Source organism: Ranitomeya imitator, chromosome 3 (assembly GCF_032444005.1).
Source record: "Ranitomeya imitator isolate aRanImi1 chromosome 3, aRanImi1.pri, whole genome shotgun sequence".
In the NCBI taxonomy this organism is placed as follows: Eukaryota; Metazoa; Chordata; class Amphibia; order Anura; family Dendrobatidae; genus Ranitomeya; species Ranitomeya imitator.
In genome coordinates this window covers 836,029,578-836,056,829 of record NC_091284.1, presented here as the reverse complement: position 1 = coordinate 836,056,829, position 27,252 = coordinate 836,029,578, and the positions used below count along the sequence as shown (strand labels likewise).

Below are 27,252 nucleotides of genomic sequence, written 5' to 3'. Positions count from 1 at the left end.
TAGAGAGAGAGAATTTTAGTCTAAGAAGAGGTTTCACATGTACCCGTTCAGATGGAGACGTTTATTCTCAGCGAGGTAAGGCAAGTTTAGGACCTGGTATAAGAGAGATGCCGTAAAGGGGCTACCAGGTACACATAAAATTGGCCATTTTTATGCGCTAAAAGCTCTCATTTTTCATATTTCTAGTGCAGTAATGCAGTTCAAATTTCGTGTTTTCAAGTTTGCATGTTTTAGCGCTGCAGTGTGCTGCCTTATTTACTTAACTATATACGAGTTGGCAACTCTAGGTTCAGCACCTGTTCACACTCAGTCTATGTTTGGATGTGCCGGTCAGGTTTTTGAAATGTATTCTTTAGCCTTCTGATCGTGCACTCCGCCTCCTAGCTTCAGGTGTTTTAATTGCAGCAGGTCCAATACCCCCCCATAGAGAGAGAGAAATTTAGTCTAAGAAGAGGTTTCACATGTACCCGTTCAGATGGAGACGTTTATTCTCAGCGAGGTAAGGCAAGCGTAGGACCTGGTATAAGAGAGATGCCGTAAAGGGGCTACCAGGTACACATAAAATTGGCCATTTTTATGCGCTAAAAGCTCTCATTTTTCATATTTCTAGTGCAGTAATGCAGTTCAAATTTCGTGTTTTCAAGTTTGCATGTTTTAGCACTGCAGTGTGCTGCCTTATTTACTTAACTAATCCAAAAGGGAGACAGTTTATGAGAGATATACAAAAGATTTTACAAGGGGACAAATAAATGCAGCATAATCCCTTTTATTTTATGTAACTGTTAAACAGGAGAACTTGCTACACCACATAGACGAGTCAGTTTAGCCGAAGGAGAGCGCTTCGATTTGGCTGTCAATAAACAGGGCACCTGCACACATACATACACGATATGTAACTCTCTGCACAAATGCTGACGATAATTGGGATTGATCTTTTATCAGACCCGGAGTCTCATCCACAAACCCCTCTGTGATGACCTCACAAGGGCCAGGTTGTGTGCCGTACTCAGCCCTTCGTGATCATAAGGAAACCCAATTTATGTAATAACTCCTCATAGTGTGATCACAGAAGGTTGAGACTGATGTCATCGTTTGTATCAGGATTTTATCTACGCGTGGAGACCAAACACAGCCTGGTTATATGGCCCCTATGGATGACAAATGGTAGATGAAAGTAAAAAGGGAGGGGGGATATGAGGGACCTCAAGGATTTTTAATATTTTCCATGATGGGGAGGAATTCTAGTTTCAACCATTTCTAATTATATCTACGGTTCAGGGATTTCACCAGTTTTGATCAAGTGAATCCGTCTCCTACCTCCAATCGTCCAGAGATTCCAAAACATTCCAAAACAATAGGGCACCTCTTTGCCCTGTCTGTTGAAAAAACTGAAAGTGTTAGGGATTTTTTTTTTAAAAGCTAAAAGAAACTTAAAGAAATGTTTTTGTAATTATTGTTATTTTAGAGTTTGCCGTAAATGCAATTAATGGTACCCAACATTGATAGACTTGGCTACACCCTGCATAACTATAAGGTGCAGACAACCTGATGCACCGGTTGAACTGCCATGTTCAGTTGCACATTGAGCGTGTCCTTCCTCAGGCGTTTACACTGAGCTCGATGCCATGGACTTTTGGGTCACAAATTGTACGAGTATCAAGTGCTGGCCTAGTACTGCCTCCAGTGTAATCTCAGCGATGGTTTTCAGCAGTGCCTTCTTCCTCCCCTGTGCTTATACAGTGGCTTGCGAAAGTATCCCCCTCCTTGGCCTTTTTTCCATATTTTGTTACCTTAAAACCTGGAATTTCACTGTATTTTTGATGGTTTGCATCAGTTTATGTAAAAACATGCCTACAACTGTGAACATTTGGTTTTCTTTTTATTCTGAAGCAAACATAGGACAAAAAAACTGAAAACTTCAGTGTGCCTAACTATTCACCCCCTAAAGTCAGTACTTTGTAGAGCCTCCTCTTGCGACAATTAAAGCTGCACATCGCGTTGGATGAGTCTTTATGAGCTTTCCACATTTTGCCACTCAGATTTTTTGAACATTCCTTAAGGCAAAACTGCTTCAGGTCCCTGTTGGGGGCAGAGCAAAGTACTGCAGTGCGCAGGTGCTGGGGATTTTAGACCTTTTCCAGAACCTGCGCACTGAAGTACTTTGTGGATGATGCTGGGTTGCGTCATCCAAAAGAAGCAAGCAGGAGGGCGGTGATCATAAGATGGGAGGCGCCGGACCAAGATCAGCATCAACCATCGGATCGCCCCACAGGTGAGTATAATAAAACTTATTTTTCGGTTCTACCAGGTCGGGGGCTTATATACAGCATTATAGAATGCTGTATATAAACCGTGAAAGTTGATGGCCGTATCTTATAATCGGCCAAAACTGCTCACAGGTTCACTTTAAGGTCTGGGATTTTACTTGGCCACTCCGAAATATTTACGTTTCCTATTAACCCCTTAGCGACCGCCGATACGCCTTTTAACGGCGGCCGCTAAGGGTACTTAAACCACAGCGCCGTTAATTAACGGCGCTGTGGAAAAAGTCAATAGCGCCCCCCAGAGGCCGATTTTCTCTGGGGTCTCGGCTGCCGGGGGTAGCCGAGACCCCAGAGAACATGATTCGGGGGTTTTTTAACCCACCCCGCATTTGCGATCGCCGGTAATTAACCGTTTACCGGCGATCGCAAAAAAAACCAAAAAAAAACAAAAACGCGATCTCTTTTTAATTTCTCTGTCCTCCGATGTGATCGCACATCGGAGGACAGAGAAAAGGGGTCCCAGATGGCCCCCCAATACTCACCTAGCTCCCCCGATGCTCCTCGTGTCTCCTGGTGGGCGCCGCCATCTTCAAAATGGCGGGCGCATGCGCAGTGCGCCCGCCGGCCGGCACCGGGAGAATCTTTGGGGTCTCGGCTGCCGGGGGTAGCCGAGACCCCCAAAGAGCATGATCGGGGTCGGTATTACCGACCCCTGTTTTGCGATCGCCGGTAATTAACTGTTTACCGGCGACCGCAAAAAAAAAAAAAAGTAAAGTGTAATTCTCTGTCCTCTGATGTGATCGCACATCAGAGGACAGAGAAAAAGGGGGAATCGGGGACCCTAGCATACTCACCTAGGTCCCTGGATCCTCTTGCTGCTCCTCCTGGCTGCCGGCAGAAGAAAATGGCGGGCGCATGCCCAGTGTGCCCGCCATCTGTCTCCATCTGCCGGCCGGCAGGAGAACAGCAGTTGGGGCTAAAATTAGGGTTAGGGGTAGGGTTAAGGGTAGGGTTAGGGGTAGGGTTAGGGGTAGGGTTAGGGGTAGGGTTAGGGCTAGGGTTGGGGCTAAATTTAGGGTTAGGGTTGGGGCTAAATTTAGGGTTAGGGTTGGGGCTAAATTTAGGGTTAGGCTTCTTTCACACTTACGTCGGTACGGGGCCGTCGCAATGCGTCGGCCCGACATACCGACGCACGTTGTGAAAATTGTGCACAACGTGGGCAGCAGCTGTAGTTTTTCAACGCATCCGCTGCCCAATCTATGTCCTGGGGAGGAGGGGGTGGAGTTACGGCCACGCATGCGCGGTCAGAAATGGCGGATGCGACGTACAAAAAAAACGTTTCATTGAACTTTTTTTGTGCCGACGCTCCGCCAAAACACAACTGATCCAGTGCACGACGGACGCGACGTGTGGCCATCCGTCACGATCCGTCGGCAATACAAGTCTATGGGCAAAAAACGCATCCTGCGGGCACATTTGCAGGATCCGTTTCTTGTCCAAAACTACGGATTGCGACGGAATGCCAAACGACGCAAGTGTGAAAGTAGCCTTAGGGCTAGGGTTAGGGTTGGGGCTAAAGTTAGGGCTAGGGTTGGGGCTAAAGTTAGGGTTAGAGCTGGGATTAGGGTTAGGGTTTGGATTAGGGTTGGTATTAGGGTTAGGGTTGGCATTAGGGTTACGCTTGGGATTAGGGTTAGGTTTGGGATTAGGGTTAAGGTTAGGGTTGTGATTAGGGGTGTATTGGGATTAGGGTTAGGTTTGAGGTTAGGGTTGAGATTAGGATTAGGGGTGTGTTGGATTTAGGGTTTTGATTAGGGTTATGGTTAGGGTTGACATTAGGGTTGTTTTGGGGTAAGGGTTGTGATTATGGTTAGTGATTAGGATTATGGAACAGGTTGGGATTAGGGTTAGGGGTGTGTTGGGGTTAGGGTTGGAGCTAGAATTGGGGGGTTTCCACTGTTTAGGTACATCAGGGGGTATCCAAACACGACAGCCAATTTTGCGCTCAAAAAGTCAAATGGTGCTCCCTCCCTTCTGAGCTCTGCCGTGCGCCCAAACAGTGGGTTACCCCCACATATGGGGCATCAGCGTACTCGGGATAAATTGGACAACAACGTCTGGGGTCCAATTTCTCTTGTTACCCTTGTGAAAATAAAAACTTGGGGGCTACAATATCTTTTTTTGTGAAAAATATTTTCACGACTCTGCATTCTAAACTTCTGTGAAGCACTTGGGCATTCAAAGTTCTCACCACACATCTAGATAAGTTCCTTGGGGGGTCTAGTTTCCAAAATGGGGTCACTTGTGGGGGGTTACTACAGTTTAGGTACATCAGGGGCTCTGCAATCGCAACATAATGCCCACAGACCATTCTATCAAAGTCTGCATTCCAAAAAGGCGCTCCTTCCCTTCCGAGCTCTGCCGTGCGCCCAAACAGTGGTTTACCCCCACATATGGCGCATCAGCGTACTCGGGATAAATTGGACAACAACTATTGCAGTCCAATTTCTCCTGTTACCCTTGTGAAAATAAAAACTTGGGGGCTACAATATCTTTTTTGTGGAAAAAAAAATATTTTTTATTTTCACGACTCTGCATTCTAAAGTTCTGTGAAGCACTTGGGCATTCAAAGTTCTCACCACACATCTAGATAAGTTCCTTGTGGGGTCTAGTTTCCAAAATGGGGTCACTTGTGGAGGGTTTCTACTGGTTAGGTACATCAGGGGCTCTGCAAACGCAACATAATACCCGCAGACCATTCTATCAAAGTCTGCATTCCAAAACGGCGCTCCTTGCTTCCGAGCTCTGCCGTGCGCCCAAACAGTGGTTTACCCCCACATATGGGGTACCAGCATACTCAGGACAAATTGGACAACAACTTTTGGTGTCCAATTTCTCTTGTTACCCTTGTGAAAATAAAAACTTGGGGGCTAAAAAAATTTTTGTGGAAAAAAAAAATATTTTCTATTTTCACGGCTCTGCAGTATAAACTTCTGTGAAGCACTTGGGCATTCAAGGTTCTCACCACACATCTAGATAAGTTCCATAGGGGGTCTAGTTTCCAAAATGGGGTCACTTGTGGGGGATTTCTACTGTTTAGGCACATCAGGGGCTCTCCAAACGCGACATGGCGTCCGATCTCAATTCCAGCCAATTCTACATTGAAAAAGTTAAACGGCACTCTTTCTCTTCAAAGCTCTTCGGTGCGCCCAAACAGTGGTTTACCCCCACATATTGGGTATCGACGTACTCAGGAGAAATTGCACACCAACTTTAGTGGTCTAATTTCTCCTGTTACCCTTGTGAAAATAAAAATTTGTGGGCAAAAAGATCATTTTTGTAGAAAAAATGCAATTTTTTTTTTCACGGCTCTACGTTATAAACTTCTGTGAAGCACATGGGGGTTCAAAGTGCTCGCCACACATCTAGATAAGTTCCTTAAGGGGTCTAGTTTCCAAAATGGTGTCACTTGTGGGGGGTTTCCACTGTTTAGGCACATCAGGGGCTCTCCAAACGCGACATGGCGTCCAATCTCAATTCCAGCCAATTCTACATTGAAAAAGTAAAATGGCACTCCTTCTCTTCCAAGCTCTGCGGTGCGCCCTAACAGTGGTTTACCCCAACATATTGGGTATCAGCGTACTCAGGAGAAATTGCACAACAACTTTTGTGGTCTAATTTCTCCTGTTACCCTTGTGAAAATAAGAATTTGTGGGCGAAAAGATCATTTTTGTGTAAACAAAAGCGATTTTTTATTTTCACGGCTCTACGTTATAAACTTATGTGAAGCACTTGGGGGTTCAAAGTGCTCACCACACATCTAGATAAGTTCCTTAAGGGGTCTAGTTTCCAAAATGGTGTCACTTGTGGGGAGTTTCCACTGTTGAGGCACATCAGGGGCTCTCTAAACGTGACATGGCGTCCGATCTCAATTCCAGCTAATTCTGCATTGAAAAAGTCAAACGGCGCTCCTTCACTTCTAAGTTCTGCAGTGCGCCCAAAAAGTGGTTTACCCCCACATATGGGGTATTGGTGTATTCAGGAGAAATTGCATAACAAAATTTATGGTTACATTTCTGTTGTTACACTTGTGAAAATAAAAAAAATGGTTCTGAATTAAGATGTTTGCAAAAAAAAGTTAAATGTTCATTTTTTCCTTCCACATTGTTTCAGTTCCTGTGAAGCACGTAAAGGGTTAATAAACTTCTTGAATGTGGTTTTGAGAACCTTGAGGGGTGTAGTTTTTAGAATTGTGTCACACTTCATTATTTTCTATCATATAGACCCCTCAAAATGACTTCAAATGTGATGTGGTCCCTAAAAAAAAATGGTGTTGTAAAAATTAGAAATTGCTGGTCAACTTTTAACCCTTTCCAAAATTGTGCTGATGTAAAGTAGACATGTGGGAAATGTTATTTATTAACTATTTTTCGTGACATATCTCTCTGATTTAAGGGCATAAAAATACAAAGTTTGAAAATTGCAAAATTTTAAAAATTTTCGCCATATTTCCGTTTTTTTCATAAATAATCGCAAGTAATATCGAAGAAATGTTACCACTAACATGAAGTACAATATGTCACGAAAAAACAATCTCAGAATCAGCGGGATCCGTTGAAGCGTTCCAGAGTTATAACCTCATAAAGTGACAGTGGTCAGAATTGCAAAAATTGGCCTGGTCATTAAGTACCAAATTGGCTCTGTCACTAAGGGGTTAAACCACTTGACTGTTGCTTTAGCAGTATGCTTTGGGTCATTGTCTTGTTAGAAGGTGAACCTCTGTCCCAATCTCTAATTACTGACAGACTGAAATAGGTTTTGCGCAATAACTTCCCTGTATTTCACACCATCCATCTCGACCATTTTCCCTGTTCCTGCTGCCGAAAAACATCCTCAGAGAATGATGCTGCCACCAAAATGTTTCACTGTGGGGAGGGTGTTCTTGAGGTGATGAGCTATGTTGGTTTGGTGCTAGACATAGCGTTTACTTGGTGGCCAAAAAGTTCAAGTTTTAGTCTCATCTGATAACAGCACCTTCCTCCATACATTTGGGGAGTCTCCATTATGTCTTTTGGCAAACTGAAAACAAGGCTTACCATTTTTGTGGTGTGTAAGTAAAGGCTTTTTCTGGCTACTCTTCCATAAAAGCCACCTCTATAGAGTGTACGGATTATTGTGGTCGTATGGAGCGATACTCCTGTCTCTGCTTGGGAACTCTGCAGCTCCTTCAGGGATACCTATGGTCTATGTGCTGCTTCTATGATTAATGCCCTCCTTGCCCGGGCTGAGAGTTTGGTGGCCGCCCTCTCTTGACAGGTTTGTTGTGGCACCATGTTCTTTCCATTTGATGGTAATGGATTTAATGGTGCTCCGCGGGATCATCAGAGATTGGGAGATTTTTTTTTATAACCCAACACTGACTTGTACTTCTCAATAACTTTGTCCCTGAATGTTTAGATATCTCCCTGCTCTTCATGTTGTTGTTTGGAGATCTCCTTGGTCTTCATGTTGTTGTTTGGAGATCTCCTTGGTCTTCATGGTGTTGTTTGGAGATCTCCTTGGTCTTCATGGTGTTGTTTGGAGATCTCCTTGTTCCTCATATAGTGTTGTATGGGGAGCTCCTTGGTCTTCATGGTGTTGTTTGGAGAACTCCTTGGTCTTCATGTTGTTGTTTGGAGATCTCCTTGGTCTTCATGGTGTTGTTTGGAGATCTCCTGGGTCTTCATGTTGTTGTTTGAAGATCTCCTTGGTCTTCATGGTGTTTGGAGATCTCCTTGGTCTTCATGTTGTTGTTTGGAGATCTCCTTGTTCCTCATATAGTGTTGTATGGGGAGCTCCTTGGTCTTCATGGTGTTGTTTGGAGAACTCCTTGGTCTTCATGGTGTTTGGAGATCTCCTTGGTCTTCATGGTGTTGTTTGGAGATCTCCTTGTTCCTCATATAGTGTTGTATGGGGAGCTCCTTGGTCTTCATGGTGTTGTTTGGAGATCTCATTGGTCTTCATAGTGTTTGGAGAGCTCCATGGTCTTCATAGTGTTGTTTGGAGATCTCCTTGGTCTTCATGTTGTTGTTTGGAGATCTCCTTGGTCTTCATGGTGTTGTTTGGAGATCTCCTTGGTCTTCATGTTGTTGTTTGGAGATCTCCTTGGTCTTCATGGTGTTGTTTGGAGATCTCCTTGGTCTTCATGGTGTTGTTTGGAGATCTCCTTGTTCCTCATATAGTGTTGTATGGGGAGCTCCTTGGTCTTCATGGTGTTGTTTGGAGATCTCCTTGGTCTTCATAGTGTTTGGAGAGCTCCTTGGTCTTCATAGTGTTTGGAGATCTACATGGTGGTGATGGTTAGTTGTGCCTCTTGTTAATGGTGTTCCAGCCTTTGTGGCCTTTCAGAAAAGGTAAATCATATATACTGGCAGACGTGACAGATTGCACACAGAGGGATGTCCTGTCACTAAGCATAGGGCTTATGAAGGGAATTGCTTGTGCTATAAATTTTTAGAGGCTTAAGCAAAAGGGGTGAATAAATAGCCACATGCCTATTTTAATTTATTTCAGCCCATACATTTATGCCTAGATTTTTCTCACTTCACCAACTTAGACTATTTAGCGCTGATGCATCACGCACAAACATATTTCAATACAGGTTGTAATGTAAAAAAAATAGGTAGAAAGCCAAGGGGGTGAATACTTTTGAAAGCCACTGTATGTATACAGTTCTGCTCAGTCAGCCTGACAGTGGGAGATGGAGACTGAGCAGCAGGACTGAGGCTGGAGGGAAATATAGTGTTGTGCTCAGTCAGCAGGGAGATGTCACCGCCCGGATCCATGGCTCAGTGAGGTATGTGCGTTCATGATGCGGCTCATCTGTCAGCGGAGACGTCTGCAGCTGTTTCTCCAGACTTGTCCTGACGTGTGACAAGGACGGGTGCAGCGTGAAATATGTGACGAGGGACATTGTTTAACACATTCATGGTGAATCCCTCCACAAGACACCCCCAAATCCCACCAGTGACCCCCTCATTATACCCACAAGACACCCCCAAATCCCACCAGTGACCCCATTATAGCCACAATACACCCCCAAATCCCACCAGTGACCCCATTATAGCCACAATACACCCCCAAATCCCACCAGTGACCCCTCATTATATTCACAATACACCCCCAAATCCCACCAGTGACCCCATTATAGCCACAATACACCCCCAAATCCCACCAGTGACCCCATTATAGCCACAATACACCCCTAAATCCCACCAGTGACCCCTCATTATACCCCACAGTACACCCCCAAATCCCACCAGTGACCATTCATTATACCCCACAATACACCCACAAATCCCACCAGTGACCCATTATACCCACAAGACACCCCCAAATCTCACCAGTGACCCCCTCATTATACCCACAAGACACCCCCCCAAATCTCACCAGTGACCCCCTCATTATACCCCACAGGACACCCCAAAATTCCACCAGTGACCCCTCACTATACCCCACAATACACCCCCAAATCCCACCAGTGACCCCTCATTATACCCCACAATACACCCCCAAATCCCACCAGTGACCCCTCATTATACCCCACAAGACACCCCCAAATCCCACCAGTGGCCCCTCATTATACCCACAATACACCCCCAAATCCCACCAGTGACCCCTCATTATACCCCACAATACACCCCCAAATCCCACCAGTGACCCTTCATTATACCCACAAGACACCCCCAAATCCCACCAGTGACCCCTCATTATACCCCACAATACACCCCCAAATCCCACCAGTGACCCCTCATTATACCCCACAATACACCCCCAAATCCCACCAGTGACCTCTCATTATACCCACAATACACCCCTAAATCCCACCAGTGACCCCTCATTATACCCCAAGACACCCCCAAATCCCACCGGTGACCACTCATTATACCCACAAGACACCCCCAAATCCCACCAGTGACCCCTCATTATACCTACAAGACACCCCCAAATACCACCAGTGACCCCTCATTATACCAAGACACCCCCAAATCCCAACAGTGACCCCTCATTATACCCACAATACACCCCCAAATCCCACCAGTGACCCCTCATTATACCCACAATACACCCCCAAATCCCACCAGTGACCTCTCATTATACCCACAATACACCCCTAAATCCCACCAGTGACCCCTCATTATACCCCACAATACACTCCCAAATCCCAACAGTGACCCCTCATTATACCCACAAGACAGCCCCAAATCCCACCAGTGACCCCTCATTATACCCACAAGACACCCCCAAATCCCACCAGTGACCCCTCATTATACCCCACAATACACCCCCAAATCCCAACAGCGACCCCCCATTATACCCCACAATACACCCCCAAATCCCACCAGTGACCCCTCATTATACCCACAATACACCCCCAAATCCCACCAGTGACCCCTCATTATACCCACAAGACAGCCCCAAATCCCACCAGTGACCCCTCATTATACCCCACAATACACCCCCAAATCCCACCAGTGACCCCTCATTATACCCCACAATACACCCACAAATCCCACCAGTGACCCCTCATTATACCCACAAGACACCCCCAAATCCCACCAGTGACCCATCATTATACCCCACAATACACCCCCAAATCCCACCAGTGACCCCTCATTATACCCATAAGACACCCCCAAATCCCACCAGTGACCCATTATACCCACAAGACACCCCCAAATCTCACCAGTGACCCCTCATTATACCCACAAGACACCCCCCAAATCCCAACAGTGACCCTATTATACCCACAAGACACCCCAAAATTCCACCAGTGACCCCTTATTATACCCCACAATACACCCCCAAATCCCACCAGTGACCCATTATACCCCACAATACACCCCCAAATCCCAACAGTGACCCCATTATACCCACAAGACACCCCCAAATCCCAACAGTGACCCCTCATTATACCCACAATACACCCCCAAATCCCACCATTGACCCCCATTATACCCACAAGACACCCCCAAATCCCAACAGTGACCCCTCATTATACCCACAATACACCCCCAAATCCCACCATTGACCCCTCATTATACCCACAAGACACCCCCAAATCCCACCATTGACCCCTCATTATACCCACAAGACACCCCCAAATCCCACCATTGACCCCTCATTATACCCACAAAACACCCCCAAATCCCACCAGTGACCCCTCATTATACACACAATACACCCCCAAATCCCACCAGTGACCCCTCATTATATCCCACAATACACCCCCAAATCCCACCAGTGACCCCTCATTATACCCCACAATACACCCCCAAATCCCACCAGTGACCCCTCATTATACCCACAAGACACCCCCAAATCCCAACAATGACCCCTCATTATACCCACAAGACACCCCCAAATCCCACCAGTGACCCCTCATTATACCCACAAAACACCCCCAAATCCCACCAGTGACCCCTCATTATACCCACAAGACACCCCCAAATCCCACCAGTGACCCCTCATTATACCCACAAGACACCCCCAAATCCCACCAGTGACCCCTCATTATACCCACAAGACAGCCCCAAATCCCACCAGTGACCCCTCATTATACCCACAAGACACCCCCAAATCCCAACAGTGACCCCTCATTATATTCCACAATACACCCCCAAATCCCACCAGTGACCCCTCATTACACCCACAAGACACTCCCAAATCCCAACAGTGACCCCCTCATTATACCCACAAGACAGCCCCAAATCCCACCACACTGAGGACTCTTTCTGTGGGCGGGGTCCCGGTGGTGCTGACTCTCTTCCTGTGGGTGGGGTCCCGGTGGTGCAGACGCTCTTCCTGTGGGCGGGGTCCCGGTGGTGCAGACTCTCTTCCTGTGGGTGGGGTCCCGGTGGTGCAGATGCTCTTCCTGTGGGCGGGGTCCCGGTGGTGCAGCCTCTTCCTGTGGGTGGGGTCCCGGTGGTGCAGTCTCTTTTCCTGTGAGCGGGGTCCCGGTGATGCAGACTCTCTTCCTGTTGGCGGGGTCCCGGTGGTGTAGACTCTCTTCCTGTGGGCGGAGTCCCGGTGGTGCAGACTCTCTTCATGTGGGCGGGGTCCCGGTGGAGCAGACGCTCTTCCTGTGGGCGAGGTCCAGGTGGTGCAGACTCTCTTCCTGTGGGCGGGGTCCCGGTGGTGCAAACTCTTCCTGTGGGCGGGGTCCCGGTGGTGCTGACTCTCTTCCTGTGGGCGGGGTCCCGGTGGTGCAGACGCTCTTCCTGTGGGCGGGGTCCCGGTGGTGCAGACGCTCTTCCTGTGGGCGGGGTCCCGGTGGTGCAGACTCTCTTCCTGTGTGCGGGGTCCCAATGGTGCAGACTCTTCCTGTGGGCGGGGTCCCGGTGGTGCAGACTCTTCCTGTGGGCGGGGTCCCGGTGGTGCAGACTCTCTTCCTGTGGGCGGGGTCCCGGTGGTGCAGACGCTCTTCCTGTGGGCGGGGTCCCGGTGGTGCAGACGCTCTTCCTGTGGGCGGGGTCCCAGTGGTGCAGATGCTCTTCCTGTGGGCGGGGTCCCGGTGGTGCAGACGCTCTTCCTGTGGGCGGGGTCCCGGTGGTGCAGACTGTTCCTGTGGGCGAGTCTATGTGGTGCGGACTCTCTTCCTGTGGGCGGGGTCCCAGTGGTGCAGACTCTTCCTGTGGGCAAAGTCCCGGTGGTGCAGACTCTCTTCCTGTGGGCGGGGTCCCAGTGGTGCTGACTCTCTTCCTGTGGGCGGGGTCCCGGAGGTGCAGACTCTTCCTGTGGGCGGGGTCCCGGTGGTGTAGACGCTCTTCCTGTGGGCGGGGTCCCGGTGGTGCTGACTCTCTTCCTGTGGGTGGGGCCCCGGAGGTGCAGACTCTTCCTGTGGGCGGGGTCCCGGTGGTGTAGACGCTCTTCCTGTGGGCGGGGTCCCGGTGGTGCAGACTCTTCCTGTGGGCGGGGTCCCAGTGATACAGACTCTTCCTGTGGGCGAGGTCCAGGTGGTGCAGACTCTCTTCCTGTGGGCGGGGTCCCGGTGGTGCAAACTCTTCCTGTGGGCGGGGTCCCGGTGGTGCAGACGCTCTTCCTGTGGGCGAGGTCCGGGTGGTGCAGACTCTCTTCCTGTGGGCGGGGTCCCGGTGGTGCAAACTCTTCCTGTGGGCGGGGTCCCGGTGGTGCTGACTCTCTTCCTGTGGGCGGGGTCCCGGTGGTGCAGACGCTCTTCCTGTGGGCGGGGTCCCGGTGGTGCAGACGCTCTTCCTGTGGGCGGGGTCCCGGTGGTGCAGACTCTCTTCCTGTGTGCGGGGTCCCAATGGTGCAGACTCTTCCTGTGGGCGGGGTCCCGGTGGTGCAGACTCTTCCTGTGGGCGGGGTCCCGGTGGTGCAGACTCTCTTCCTGTGGGCGGGGTCCCGTTGGTGCAGACGCTCTTCCTGTGGGCGGGGTCCCGGTGGTGCAGACGCTCTTCCTGTGGGCGGGGTCCCAGTGGTGCAGATGCTCTTCCTGTGGGCGGGGTCCCGGTGGTGCAGACGCTCTTCCTGTGGGCGGGGTCCCGGTGGTGCAGACTGTTCCTGTGGGCGAGTCTATGTGGTGCGGACTCTCTTCCTGTGGGCGGGGTCCCAGTGGTGCAGACTCTTCCTGTGGGCAAAGTCCCGGTGGTGCAGACTCTCTTCCTGTGGGCGGGGTCCCAGTGGTGCTGACTCTCTTCCTGTGGGCGGGGTCCCGGAGGTGCAGACTCTTCCTGTGGGCGGGGTCCCGGTGGTGTAGACGCTCTTCCTGTGGGCAGGATCCCGGTGGTGCTGACTCTCTTCCTGTGGGTGGGGTCCCGGAGGTGCAGACTCTTCCTGTGGGCGGGGTCCCGGAGGTGCTGACTCTCTTCCTGTGGGTGTGGTCCCGGAGGTGCAGACTCTTCCTGTGGGCGGGGTCCCGGTGGTGTAGACGCTCTTCCTGTGGGCGGGGTCCCGGTGGTGCTGACTCTCTTCCTGTGGGTGGGGTCCCGGAGGTGCAGACTCTTCCTGTGGGCGGGGTCCCGGTGGTGTAGACGCTCTTCCTGTGGGCGGGGTCCCGGTGGTGCAGACTCTTCCTGTGGGCGGGGTCCCAGTGATACAGACTCTTCCTGTGGGCGAGGTCCAGGTGGTGCAGACTCTCTTCCTGTGGGCGGGGTCCCGGTGGTGCAAACTCTTCCTGTGGGCGGGGTCCCGGTGGTGCAGACGCTCTTCCTGTGGGCGAGGTCCGGGTGGTGCAGACTCTCTTCCTGTGGGCGGGGTCCCGGTGGTGCAAACTCTTCCTGTGGGTGGGGTCCCGGTGGTGCTGACTCTCTTCCTGTGGGCGGGGTCCCGGTGGTGCAGACGCTCTTCCTGTGGGCGGGGTCCCGGTGGTGCAGACGCTCTTCCTGTGGGCGGGGTCCCGGTGGTGCAGACTCTCTTCCTGTGTGCGGGGTCCCAATGGTGCAGACTCTTCCTGTGGGCGGGGTCCCGGTGGTGCAGACTCTTCCTGTGGGCGGGGTCCCGGTGGTGCAGACTCTCTTCCTGTGGGCGGGGTCCCGGTGGTGCAGACGCTCTTCCTGTGGGCGGGGTCCCGGTGGTGCAGACGCTCTTCCTGTGGGCGGGGTCCCAGTGGTGCAGATGCTCTTCCTGTGGGCGGGGTCCCGGTGGTGCAGACGCTCTTCCTGTGGGCGGGGTCCCGGTGGTGCAGACTGTTCCTGTGGGCGAGTCTATGTGGTGCGGACTCTCTTCCTGTGGGCGGGGTCCCAGTGGTGCAGACTCTTCCTGTGGGCAAAGTCCCGGTGGTGCAGACTCTCTTCCTGTGGGCGGGGTCCCAGTGGTGCTGACTCTCTTCCTGTGGGCGGGGTCCCGGAGGTGCAGACTCTTCCTGTGGGCGGGGTCCCGGTGGTGTAGACGCTCTTCCTGTGGGCAGGATCCCGGTGGTGCTGACTCTCTTCCTGTGGGCGGGGTCCCGGAGGTGCAGACTCTTCCTGTGGGCGGGGTCCCGGTGGTGCAGACTCTCTTCCTGTGGGCAGGATCCCGGTGGTGCTGACTCTCTTCCTGTGGGTGGGGTCCCGGAGGTGCAGACTCTTCCTGTGGGCGGGGTCCCGGAGGTGCTGACTCTCTTCCTGTGGGTGTGGTCCCGGAGGTGCAGACTCTTCCTGTGGGCGGGGTCCCGGTGGTGTAGACGCTCTTCCTGTGGGCGGGGTCCCGGTGGTGCTGACTCTCTTCCTGTGGGTGGGGTCCCGGAGGTGCAGACTCTTCCTGTGGGCGGGGTCCCGGTGGTGTAGACGCTCTTCCTGTGGGCGGGGTCCCGGTGGTGCAGACTCTTCCTGTGGGCGGGGTCCCAGTGATACAGACTCTTCCTGTGGGCGGGGTCCCGGTGGTGCAGACTCTTCCTGTGGGCGGGGTCCCGGTGGTGCAGACTCTTCCTGTGGGCGGGGTCCCGGTGATGCAGACTCTTCCTGTGCGTGGGGTCTCTGTGGTGCAGACTTCCTGTGGGCGGGGTCTCAGTGGTGGAGACGCTCTTCCTGTGGGCGGGGTCCCAGTGATGCAGACTCTTCTGTGGGCGGGGTTCCGGTGGTGCAGACTCTTCCTGTGGGCGGGGTCCCAGTGATGCAGACTCTTTCTGTGGGCGGGGTCCCGGTGGTGCAGAGTCTTCCTGTGGGCGGGGTCTGGGTGGTTTAGACTCTTCCTGTGGGCGGGGTGCCGCTGGTGCAGTCTTCCTGTGGGCGGGATCCCGGTGGTGCAGACTCTTCCTGTGGGCGTGGTCTCGGTGGTGCAGACTCTTCCTGTGGGCGGGGTCCCGGTGGTGCAGACTCTTCCTGTGGGCGGGGTCCCGGTGGTGCAGACTCTTCCTGTGGGCGGGGTCCCGGTGGTGCAGACTCTTCCTGTGGGCGGGGTCCCGGTGGTGCAGACTCTTACTGTGGGCGGGGTCTCGGTGGTGCAGACTCTTCCTGTGGGCGGGGTCTCGGTGGTGCAGACTCTTCCTGTGGGCGGGGTCCCGGTGGTGCAGACTCTTCCTGTGGGCGGGGTCCCGGTGGTGCAGACTCTTCCTGTGGGCGGGGTCCCGGTGGTGCAGAGTCTTCCTGTGGGCGGGGTCCCGGTGGTGCAGACTCTTCCTGTGGGCGGGGTCTCGGTGGTGCAGACTCTTCCTGTGGGCGGGGTCCCGGTGGTGCAGACTCTTCCTGTGGGCGGGTTACTGGTGATGCAGACTCTTCCTGTGGGCGGGGTCCCGGTGGTGCAGAGTCTTCCTGTGGGCGGGGTCCCGGTGGTGCAGACTCTTCCTGTGGGCGGGGTCTCGGTGGTGCAGACTCTTCCTGTGGGCGGGGTCCCGGTGGTGCAGACTCTTCCTGTGGGCGGGTTACTGGTGATGCAGACTCTTCCTGTGGGCGGGGTCCCGGTGGTGCAGAGTCTTCCTGTGGGCGGGGTCTCGGTGGTGCAGACTCTTCCTGTGGGCGGGGTGCCGATGGTGCAGACTCTTCCTGTGGGTGGGGTCTCGGTGGTGCAGACTCTTCCTGTGGGCGGGGTGCCGATGGTGCAGAGTCTTCCTGTGGGCGGGGTCCCGGTGGTGCAGACTCTTCCTGTGGGCGGGATCCCGGTGGTGCAGACTCTTCCTGTGGGCGGGGTCTCGGTGGTGCAGACTCTCTTCCTGTGGGCGGGGTCCCGGTGGTGCAGACTCTTCCTGTGGGCGGGGTCCCGGTGGTGCAGACTCTTCCTGTGGGCGGGGTCCCGGTGGTGCAGAGCCTTCCTGTGGGCGGGGTCCCAGTGGTGCAGACTCTTCCTGTGGGCGGGGTCGCAGTGGTGCAGACTCTTCCTGTGGGCGGGGTCCCGGTGATGCAGACTCTTCCTGTGGGCGGGGTCCCGGTGGTGCAGAGCCTTCCTGTGGGCGGGGTCCCAGTGGTGCAGACTCTTCCTGTGGGCGGGGTCGCAGTGGTGCAGACACACATACAGTGCGCGCTAGCCTAAACGCGCCTGCGGTACACGTGACTAATGACGTCACACACGGCAGGACTCGGCGCTCAGCCAACACAGTCCAGCCTCTGCCAGCGCGGCGGTGACTGCTGCACGGAGGGAGGCAGGGAGGGAACCCACACTGGGAGGACTGGAGCCGCAAAGCATGCTGGGAGTTGTAGTTTACAGGAGACAGGAAATGCTGCTCCAGGACTGAGGAGAATGGAGGCGACAAGTCTCATCACAAAACCAGGAAACGTCCCCCGGAGATCGGAGAAGACGCAGTGACCGCAGCTCCGGTATTTGTGCGTCTTTTCTCTCAGAGCCCGGAGAGGGCGGGGTCAGTCTTGACATGCGCTCTGCTCCTCTGCTGCTGGCGCTATGGAGCTGCCGAGCACTGAACGGAGAGGGCGGAGGGCTGCGTGTAATGTAGATATGTGTCTAATCTATATATGACAGTGTGTAATATGTGTCTGTACTATATGTATGTCTGTGATGTGTGAAATGTAGATATGTATATATGTGGTGTGTATATAATATATATGTATGTATATATGTGACGTTCTCATTCTATGGAGGTTTGTAGCGCTTTCCAGGGGTGTAGAAGGAGCGTGGACGGACTGCGGTCCAGGGGGTGTAGAAGGAGCGTGGACGGACCGTGGTCCAGGGGGTGTAGAAGGAGCGTGGACGGGCCGTGGTCCAGGGGTGTAGAAGGAGCGTGGACGGGCCGCGGTCCAGGGGGTGTAGAAGGAGCGTGGACGGACCGTGGTCCAGGGGTGTAGAAGGAGCGTGGACGGGCCGCGGTCCAGGGGGTGTAGAAGGAGCGTGGACGGACCGTGGTCCAGGGGTGTAGAAGGAGCGTGGACGGGCCGCGGTCCAGGGGGTGTAGAAGGAGCGTGGACGGACCGTGGTCCAGGGGGTGTAGAAGGAGCGTGGACGGGCCGTGGTCCAGGGGATGTAGAAGGAGCGTGGACGGACTGCGGTCCAGGGGGTGTAGAAGGAGCGTGGACGGACCGTGGTCCAGGGGTGTAGAAGGAGCGTGGATGGACCGTGGTCCAGGGGGTGTAGAAGGAGCGGGGACGGACTGTGGTCCAGGGGGTGTAGAAGGAGCGTGGACGGGCCGCGGTCCAGGGGGTGTAGAAGGAGCGTGGACGGACCGTGGTCCAGGGGTGTAGAAGGAGCGTGGATGGACCGTGGTCCAGGGGGTGTAGAAGGAGCGGGGACGGACTGTGGTCCAGGGGGTGTAGAAGGAGCGTGGACGGGCCGCGGTCCAGGGGGTGTAGAAGGAGCGTGGACGGACTGCGGTCCAGGGGGTGTAGAAGGAGCGTGGACGGACCGTGGTCCAGGGGGTGTAGAAGGAGCGTGGACGGACCGTGGTCCAGGGGGTGTAGAAGGAGCGTGGACGGACCGTGGTCCAGGGGGTGTAGAAGGAGCGTGGACGGACCGTGGTCCAGGGGGTGTAGAAGGAGCGGGGACGGACTGTGGTCCAGGGGGTGTAGAAGGAGCGTGGACGGACCGTGGTCCAGGGGTGTAGAAGGAGCGTGGACGGGCCGCGGTCCAGGGGGTGTAGAAGGAGCGTGGACGGACAGTGGTCCAGGGGGTGTAGAAGGAGCGTGGACGGACTGTGGTCCAGGGGGTGTAGAAGGAGCGTGGACGGACCGTGGTCCAGGGGGTGTAGAAGGAGCGTGGACGGACCGTGGTCCAGGGGGTGTAGAAGGAGCGTGGACGGGCCGCGCTCCAGGGGGTGTAGAAGGAGCGTGGACGGACCGTGGTCCAGGGGTGTAGAAGGAGCGTGGACGGACTGCGGTCCAGGGGGTGTAGAAGGAGCGTGGACGGACTGCGGTCCAGGGGGTGTAGAAGGAGCGTGGACGGGCCGTGGTCCAGGGGATGTAGAAGGAGCGTGGACGGACTGCGGTCCAGGGGGTGTAGAAGGAGCGTGGACGGACCGTGGTCCAGGGGTGTAGAAGGAGCGTGGATGGACCGTGGTCCAGGGGGTGTAGAAGGAGCGGGGACGGACTGTGGTCCAGGGGGTGTAGAAGGAGCGTGGACGGGCCGCGGTCCAGGGGGTGTAGAAGGAGCGTGGACGGACTGCGGTCCAGGGGGTGTAGAAGGAGCGTGGACGGACCGTGGTCCAGGGGGTGTAGAAGGAGCGTGGACGGACCGTGGTCCAGGGGGTGTAGAAGGAGCGTGGACGGACCGTGGTCCAGGGGGTGTAGAAGGAGCGTGGACGGACTGTGGTCCAGGGGGTGTAGAAGGAGCGGGGACGGACTGTGGTCCAGGGGGTGTAGAAGGAGCGTGGACGGACTGCGGTCCAGGGGGTGTAGAAGGAGCGTGGACGGACTGTGGTCCAGGGGGTGTAGAAGGAGCGTGGACGGACTGTGGTCCAGGGGGTGTAGAAGGAGCCGGGACGGACTGTGGTCCAGGGGGTGTAGAAGGAGCGTGGACTTGCCGTGGTCCAGGGGGTGTAGAAGGAGCGTGGACGGGCCGTGGTCCAGGGGGTGTAGAAGGAGCGTGGACGGACCGTGGTCCAGGGGGTGTAGAAGGAGCGTGGACGGACCGTGGTCCAGGGGGTGTAGAAGGAGCGGGGACGGACTGCGGTCCAGGGGTGTTATGAAAGGCAATTCAGTATCACAATGGACATGGAGGTCAGAGCACATACAGTGATCTGACAATAACCCAAAATAATAGAACGAGCTCTGAGACGTGGGAACTCTGTTGACCGCAATCCCTAATCCTCTCCAAACAACACTAGAGGCAGCCGTGGATTGCGCCTAACTCTGCCTATGCAACTCGACACAGCCTGAGAAACTAACTAGCCTGAAGATAGAAAATAAGCCTACCTTGCCTCAGAGAAATACCCCAAAGGAAAAGGCAGCCCCCCACATATAATGACTGTGAGTTAAGATGAAAAGACAAACGTAGGGATGAAATAGATTCAGCAAAGTGAGGCCCGACTTTCTTAACAGAGCGAGGATAGGAAAGATAACTTTGCGGTCTACACAAAACCCTAAAGAAAACCACGCAAAGGGGGCAAAAAGACCCTCCGTACCGAACTAACGGCACGGAGGTACACCCTTTGCGTCCCAGAGCTTCCAGCAAAACAATTAGACAAGCTGGACAGAAAAAATAGCAAACAAATAGCAAAGAAGAACTTAGCTATGCAGAGCAGCAGGCCACAGGAATGATCCAGGGAAAAACAAGTCCAACACTGGAACATTGACAGGAAGCATGAATCAAAGCATTAGGTGGGGTTAAGTAGAGAAGCACCTAACGACTTCACCAGATCACCTGAGGGAGGAAACTCAGAAGCCGCAGTACCACTTTCCTCCACAAACGGAAGCTCCCAGAGAGAATCAGCCGAAGTACCACTTGTGACCACAGGAGGGAGCTCTGCCACAGAATTCACAACAGTACCCCCCCCTTGAGGAGGGGTCACCGAACCCTCACCAGAGCCCCCAGGCCGACCAGGATGAGCCACATGAAAGGCACGAACAAGATCGGGAGCATGGACATCAGAGGCAAAGACCCAGGAATTATCTTCCTGAGCATAACCCTTCCACTTAACCAGATACTGGAGTTTCCGTCTTGAAACACGAGAATCCAAAATCTTCTCCACAATATACTCCAATTCCCCCTCCACCAAAACCGGGGCAGGAGGGTCAACAGATGGAACCATAGGTGCCACGTATCTCCGCAACAATGACCTATGGAATATGTTATGTATGGAAAAAGAATCTGGGAGGGTCAGACGAAAAGACACAGGATTAAGAACCTCAGAAATCCTATACGGACCAATGAAACGAGGTTTAAACTTAGGAGAGGAAACCTTCATAGGAATATGACGAGAAGATAACCAAACCAGATCCCCAACACGAAGTCGGGGACCCACACGGCGTCTGCGATTAGCGAAACGTTGAGCCTTCTCCTGGGACAAGGTCAAATTGTCCACTACATGAGTCCAAATCTGCTGCAACCTGTCCACCACAGTATCCACACCAGGACAGTCCGAAGACTCAACCTGTCCTGAAGAGAAACGAGGATGGAACCCAGAATTGCAGAAAAATGGCGAAACCAAGGTAGCCGAGCTGGCCCGATTATTAAGGGCGAACTCAGCCAAAGGCAAAAAGGACACCCAGTCATCCTGATCGGCAGAAACAAAGCATCTCAGATAGGTTTCCAAGGTCTGATTGGTTTGTTCGGTCTGGCCATTAGTCTGAGGATGAAAAGCCGAGGAAAAAGACAAGTCAATGCCCATCCTACCACAAAAGGCTCGCCAAAACCTCGAAACAAACTGGGAACCTCTGTCAGAAACGATATTCTCTGGAATGCCATGCAAACGAACCACATGCTGGAAGAACAATGGCACCAAATCAGAGGAGGAAGGCAATTTAGACAAGGGTACCAGATGGACCATCTTAGAAAAGCGATCACAGACCACCCAAATGACTGACATCTTTTGAGAAACGGGAAGATCTGAAATAAAATCCATAGAGATATGTGTCCAAGGCCTCTTCGGGACCGGCAAGGGCAAAAGCAACCCACTGGCACGAGAACAGCAGGGCTTAGCCCGAGCACAAATCCCACAGGACTGCACAAAAGTACGCACATCCCGCAACAGAGATGGCCACCAAAAGGATCTAGCCACTAACTCTCTGGTACCAAAGATTCCAGGATGACCAGCCAACACCGAACAATGAACCTCAGAGATAACTTTATTCGTCCACCTATCCGGAACAAACAGTTTCTCCGCTGGACAACGATCAGGTTTATTAGCCTGAAATTTTTGCAGCACCCGCCGCAAATCAGGGGAGATGGCAGACACAATTACTCCTTCCTTGAGGATACCCGCCGGCTCAGATAAACCCGGAGAGTCGGGCACAAAACTCCTAGACAGAGCATCCCCCTTACACATTTTTAGAGCCCGGAAGGTACGAAATCACAAAGTCAAAACGGGCGAAAAACAGCGACCAACGAGCCTGTCTAGGATTCAAACGCTTAGCAGACTCGAGATAAGTCAAGTTCTTATGATCAGTCAATACCACCACGCGATGCTTAGCTCCTTCAAGCCAATGACGCCACTCCTCGAATGCCCACTTCATGGCCAGCAACTCTCGGTTGCCCACATCATAATTTCGCTCAGCAGGCGAAAACTTCCTGGAAAAAAAAGCGCATGGTTTCATCACTGAGCAATCAGAACCTCTCTGTGACAAAACAGCCCCTGCTCCAATCTCAGAAGCATCAACCTCGACCTGGAACGGAAGAGAAACATCTGGTTGACACAACACAGGGGCAGAAGAAAAACGACGCTTCAACTCTTGAAAAGCTTCCACAGCAGCAGAAGACCAATTGACCAAATCAGCACCCTTCTTGGTCAAATCGGTCAATGGTTTGGCAATACTAGAAAAATTGCAGATAAACCGACGATAAAAATTAGCAAAGCCCAGGAACTTTTGCAGACTTTTCAGAGATGTCGGCTGAGTCCAATCATGGATGGCTTGGACCTTAACAGGATCCATCTCGATAGTAGAAGGGGAAAAGATGAACCCCAAAAATGAAACCTTCTGCACACCAAAGAGACAATTTGATCCCTTCACAAACAAAGAATTAGCACGCAGGACCTGAAAAACCGTTCTGACCTGCTTCACATGAGACTCCGAATCATCCGAGAAGATCAAAATGTCATCCAAGTACACAATCAGGAATTTATCCAGGTACTCTCGGAAGATGTCATGCATAAAGGACTGAAACACTGATGGAGCATTGGCAAGTCCGAATGGCATCACTAGATACTCAAAATGACCCTCGGGCGTATTAAATGCAGTTTTCCATTCATCGCCTCGCCTGATTCGCACCAGATTATACGCACCACGAAGATCTATCTTGGTGAACCAACTAGCCCCCTTAATCCGAGCAAACAAATCAGATAACAATGGCAAGGGGTACTGAAATTTAACAGTGATCTTATTAAGAAGGCGGTAATCTATACAAGGTCTCAGCGAACCATCCTTCTTGGCTACAAAAAAGAACCCTGCTCCTAATGGTGACAATGACGGGCGAATATGCCCCTTCTCCAGGGATTCCTTCACATAACTGCACATAACGGCGTGCTCAGGCACAGATAAATTAAACAGTCGACCTTTTGGGAATTTACTACCAGGAATCAAATTGATAGCACAATCACAATCCCTATGCAGAGGTAGGGCATCGGACTTGGGCTCATCAAATACATCCCGGTAATCAGACAAGAACTCTGGAACCTCAGAAGGGGTGGATGACGAAATTGACAGAAATGGAACATCACCATGTACCCCCTGACAACCCCAGCTGGACACCGACATGGATTTCCAATCCAATACTGGATTATGGGCTTGTAGCCATGGCAACCCCAACACGACCACATCATGCAGATTATGCAACACCAGAAAGCGAATAACCTCCTGATGTGCAGGAGCCATGCACATGGTCAGCTGGGTCCAGTATTGAGGTTTATTCTTGGCCAAAGGTGTAGCATCAATTCCTCTCAATGGAATAGGACACTGCAAGGGCTCCAAGAAAAACCCACAACGCCTAGCATACTCCAAGTCCATCAAATTCAGGGCAGCGCCTGAATCCACAAATGCCATGACAGAATACGATGACAAAGAGCAGATCAAGGTAACGGACAGAAGAAATTTTGACTGTACCGTACCAATGGTGGCAGACCTAGCGAACCGCTTAGTGCGCTTAGGACAATCGGAGATAGCATGAGTGGAATCACCACAGTAGAAACACAGCCCATTCAGACGTCTGTGTTCTTGCCGTTTAACTCTGGTCAAAGTCCTATCGCACTGCATAGGCTCAGGTTCAAGCTCAGGTAATACCGCCAAATGGTGCACAGATTTACGCTCACGCAAGCGTCGACCAATCTGAATAGCCAAAGACATAGACTCATTCAAACCAGCAGGCATAGGAAATCCCACCATGACATCCTTAAGGGCTTCAGAGAGACCCTTTCTGAACATAGCTGCCAGCGCAGATTCATTCCATTGAGTGAGCACTGACCACTTTCTAAATTTCTGACAATATACCTCTATCTCATCCTGACCCTGACCAAGAGCCAGCAAATTCTTTTCTGCCTGATCCACTGAATTAGGCTCATCGTACAGCAATCCGAGCGCCAGGAAAAACGCATCGATATTACTTAATGCAGGATCTCCTGGCGCAAGAGAAAATGCCCAGTCCTGAGGGTCGCCGCGCAAAAAAGAAATAATAATCAAAACCTGTTGAACTGGATCACCAGAGGAACGAGGTTTCAAGGCCACAAATAGCTTACAATTATTTTTGAAACTCAGAAACTTAGTTCTATCTCCAAAAAACAAATCAGGAATAGGAATTCTTGGTTCTAACATAGATTTCTGATCAATAGTGTCTTGAATCTTTTGTACTCTTGCCGTGAGCTGATCCACACATGAAGACAGACTTCTAATGTCCATCGCTACACCTGTGTCCTGAACCACCCAAATGTCTAGGGGTAAAAAAAGGCAAAACACAGTGCAAAGAAAAAAAAATGGTCTCAGAACTTCTTTTTTCCCTCTATTGAGAATCATTAGTACTTTTGGCTTCCTGTACTGTTATGAAAGGCAATTCAGTATCACAATGGACATGGAGGTCAGAGCACATACAGTGATCTGACAATAACCCAAAATAATAGAACGAGCTCTGAGACGTGGGAACTCTGCAGACCGCAATCCCTAATCCTCTCCAAACAACACTAGAGGCAGCCGTGGATTGCGCCTAACTCTACCTATGCAACTCGACACAGCCTGAGAAACTAACTAGCCTGAAGATAGAAAATAAGCCTACCTTGCCTCAGAGAAATACCCCAAAGGAAAAGGCAGCCCCCCACATATAATGACTGTGAGTTAAGATGAAAAGACAAACGTAGGGATGAAATAGATTCAGCAAAGTGAGGCCCGACTTTCTTAACAGAGCGAGGATAGGAAAGATAACTTTGCGGTCTACACAAAACCCTAAAGAAAACTACGCAAAGGGGGCAAAAAGACCCTCCGTACCGAACTAACGGCACGGAGGTACACCCTTTGCGTCCCAGAGCTTCCAGCAAAACAATTAGACAAGCTGGACAGAAAAAATAGCAAACAAATAGCAAAGAAGAACTTAGCTATGCAGAGCAGCAGGCCACAGGAATGATCCAGGGAAAAACAAGTCCAACACTGGAACATTGACAGGAAGCATGAATCAAAGCATTAGGTGGGGTTAAGTAGAGAAGCACCTAACGACCTCACCAGATCACCTGAGGGAGGAAACTCAGAAGCCGCAGTACCACTTTCCTCCACAAACGGAAGCTCCCAGAGAGAATCAGCCGAAGTACCACTTGTGACCACAGGAGGGAGCTCTGCCACAGAATTCACAACAAGGGGGTGTAGAAGGAGCGTGGATGGACTGTGGTCCAGTGGGTGTAGAAGGAGCGTGGACGGACTGTGGTCCAGGGGGTGTAGAAGGAGCGGGGACGGACTGTGGTCCAGGGGGTGTAGAAGGAGCGTGGACGGACCGTGGTCCAGGGGGTGTAGAAGGAGCGTGGACGGACTGTGGTCCAGGGGGTGTAGAAGGAGCGGGGACGGACTGTGGTCCAGGGGGTGTAGGAGCGGGGACGGACTGTGGTCCAGGGGGTGTAGCAGGAGCGCGGACGCTCCGTGGTCCAGGGGGTGTAGAAGGAGCGTGGACGCTCCGTGGTCTTAGGCATTGATGTAAGAAGTGGATCAACAGAATCTCTGACACATATATGAGATAAGAAACAATTGCACTAACATTGAGCTGTGTCAGAGACATCCAGGAGAGCGACACCGGCCACACAGGGGCTGACAATCTACCAGGGAAGGTGAGAGGGAGAAGCTGCGTCTGGTGGTTGTCAGCTTTTCTGAAGAGGAGAGATGTCAGGTCACCTTCTGAAGGTGTTTTCCCCTCAAGCTTTAAAGGGCCACTGTCACCCCCTCCAGCCGTTATGAACTAAAAGAGCCACCTTGTGCAGCAGTAATGCTGCATTCTAACAAGGTGGCTCTTTTAGTTTTTGTTGCAGTTATTGCCAAAATAAAGCTATTTATAATTTTGCCAAAATACCTTTCTTTAGACAGGGAGGCAGGTCTTAACCCCCCTGTTAGAAACGCCACACTGCCGTCACTCATATCTTCTGGGGCACCGGGCGCTGCCCCCTCCGCGCTGTTTTGCTATGAAATCCGGCAATAACTGCAACAAAAACTAAAAGAGCCACCTTGTTAGAATGCAGCATTACTGCTGCACAAGGTGGCTCTTTTAGTTTATAACGGCTGGACGGGGTGACAGTGGCCCTTTAAACATGCCTCAATCACACCTATCCTCAAAAAACCCTCTCTTGACTCATCCTCTGTATTTATCTATCGCCCTATATCATTTCTCCCCTATGCCTCCAAACTACTGGAAAAAACACGTCCATCTTGAACTTTCCTCCCATCTCTGTTCCTGCTCCCTCTTTGACCGCTTACAATCTGGCCTCCGGTCACACCACTCCACTGAAACTGCCCTAACTAAGGTCACCAATGACCTATTAACCACCAAGAGCAAGCGACACTACTCTGTCCTCCTCCTCCTGGACCTGTCGGCTGCCTTTGACACAGTGGACCATTCCCTATTATTACAGACCCTCTCATCCCTTGGCATCACAGACTTGGCCCTATCCTGGATCTCATCATACCTAACAGACCGGACATTCAGCGTCTCCCACTCACACACCACCTCCTCACCTCGCCCCCTATCTGTCGGAGTCCTGCAAGGTTCAGTCCTTGGGCCCCTGCTCTTCTCCATTTACACCTTTGGCCTGGGACAGCTCATATAATCTCATGGCTTTCAGTATCACCTCTATGCTGATGACATGCAGATCTCCATCTCTGGACCAGATATCACCACCCTACTAACCAGAATCCCTCAATGTCCGTCCGCTATTTCATCCTTCTTCTCCACTAGATTTCTGAAACTTAACATGGACAAAACAGAATTCATCATCTTTCCGCCATCTCATGTTACCCCCCCC

The 27,252-nt window shown here is 52.1% G+C and overlaps 1 protein-coding gene across 1 annotated transcript in view; it reads left to right on the top strand.

The window, feature by feature from the left end:
* LOC138671839 (zinc finger protein 84-like) overlaps positions 1-27,252 on the top strand; it is a 105,814-nt gene that overhangs the window by 45,004 nt on the left and 33,558 nt on the right. Inside the window, exons 10-11 of the mRNA XM_069759970.1 lie at positions 15,960-16,248; positions 16,354-16,892. Coding sequence (XP_069616071.1) covers positions 15,960-16,248; positions 16,354-16,892 — 828 coding nt within the window. The remainder of the gene's footprint in view (positions 1-15,959; positions 16,249-16,353; positions 16,893-27,252) is intronic.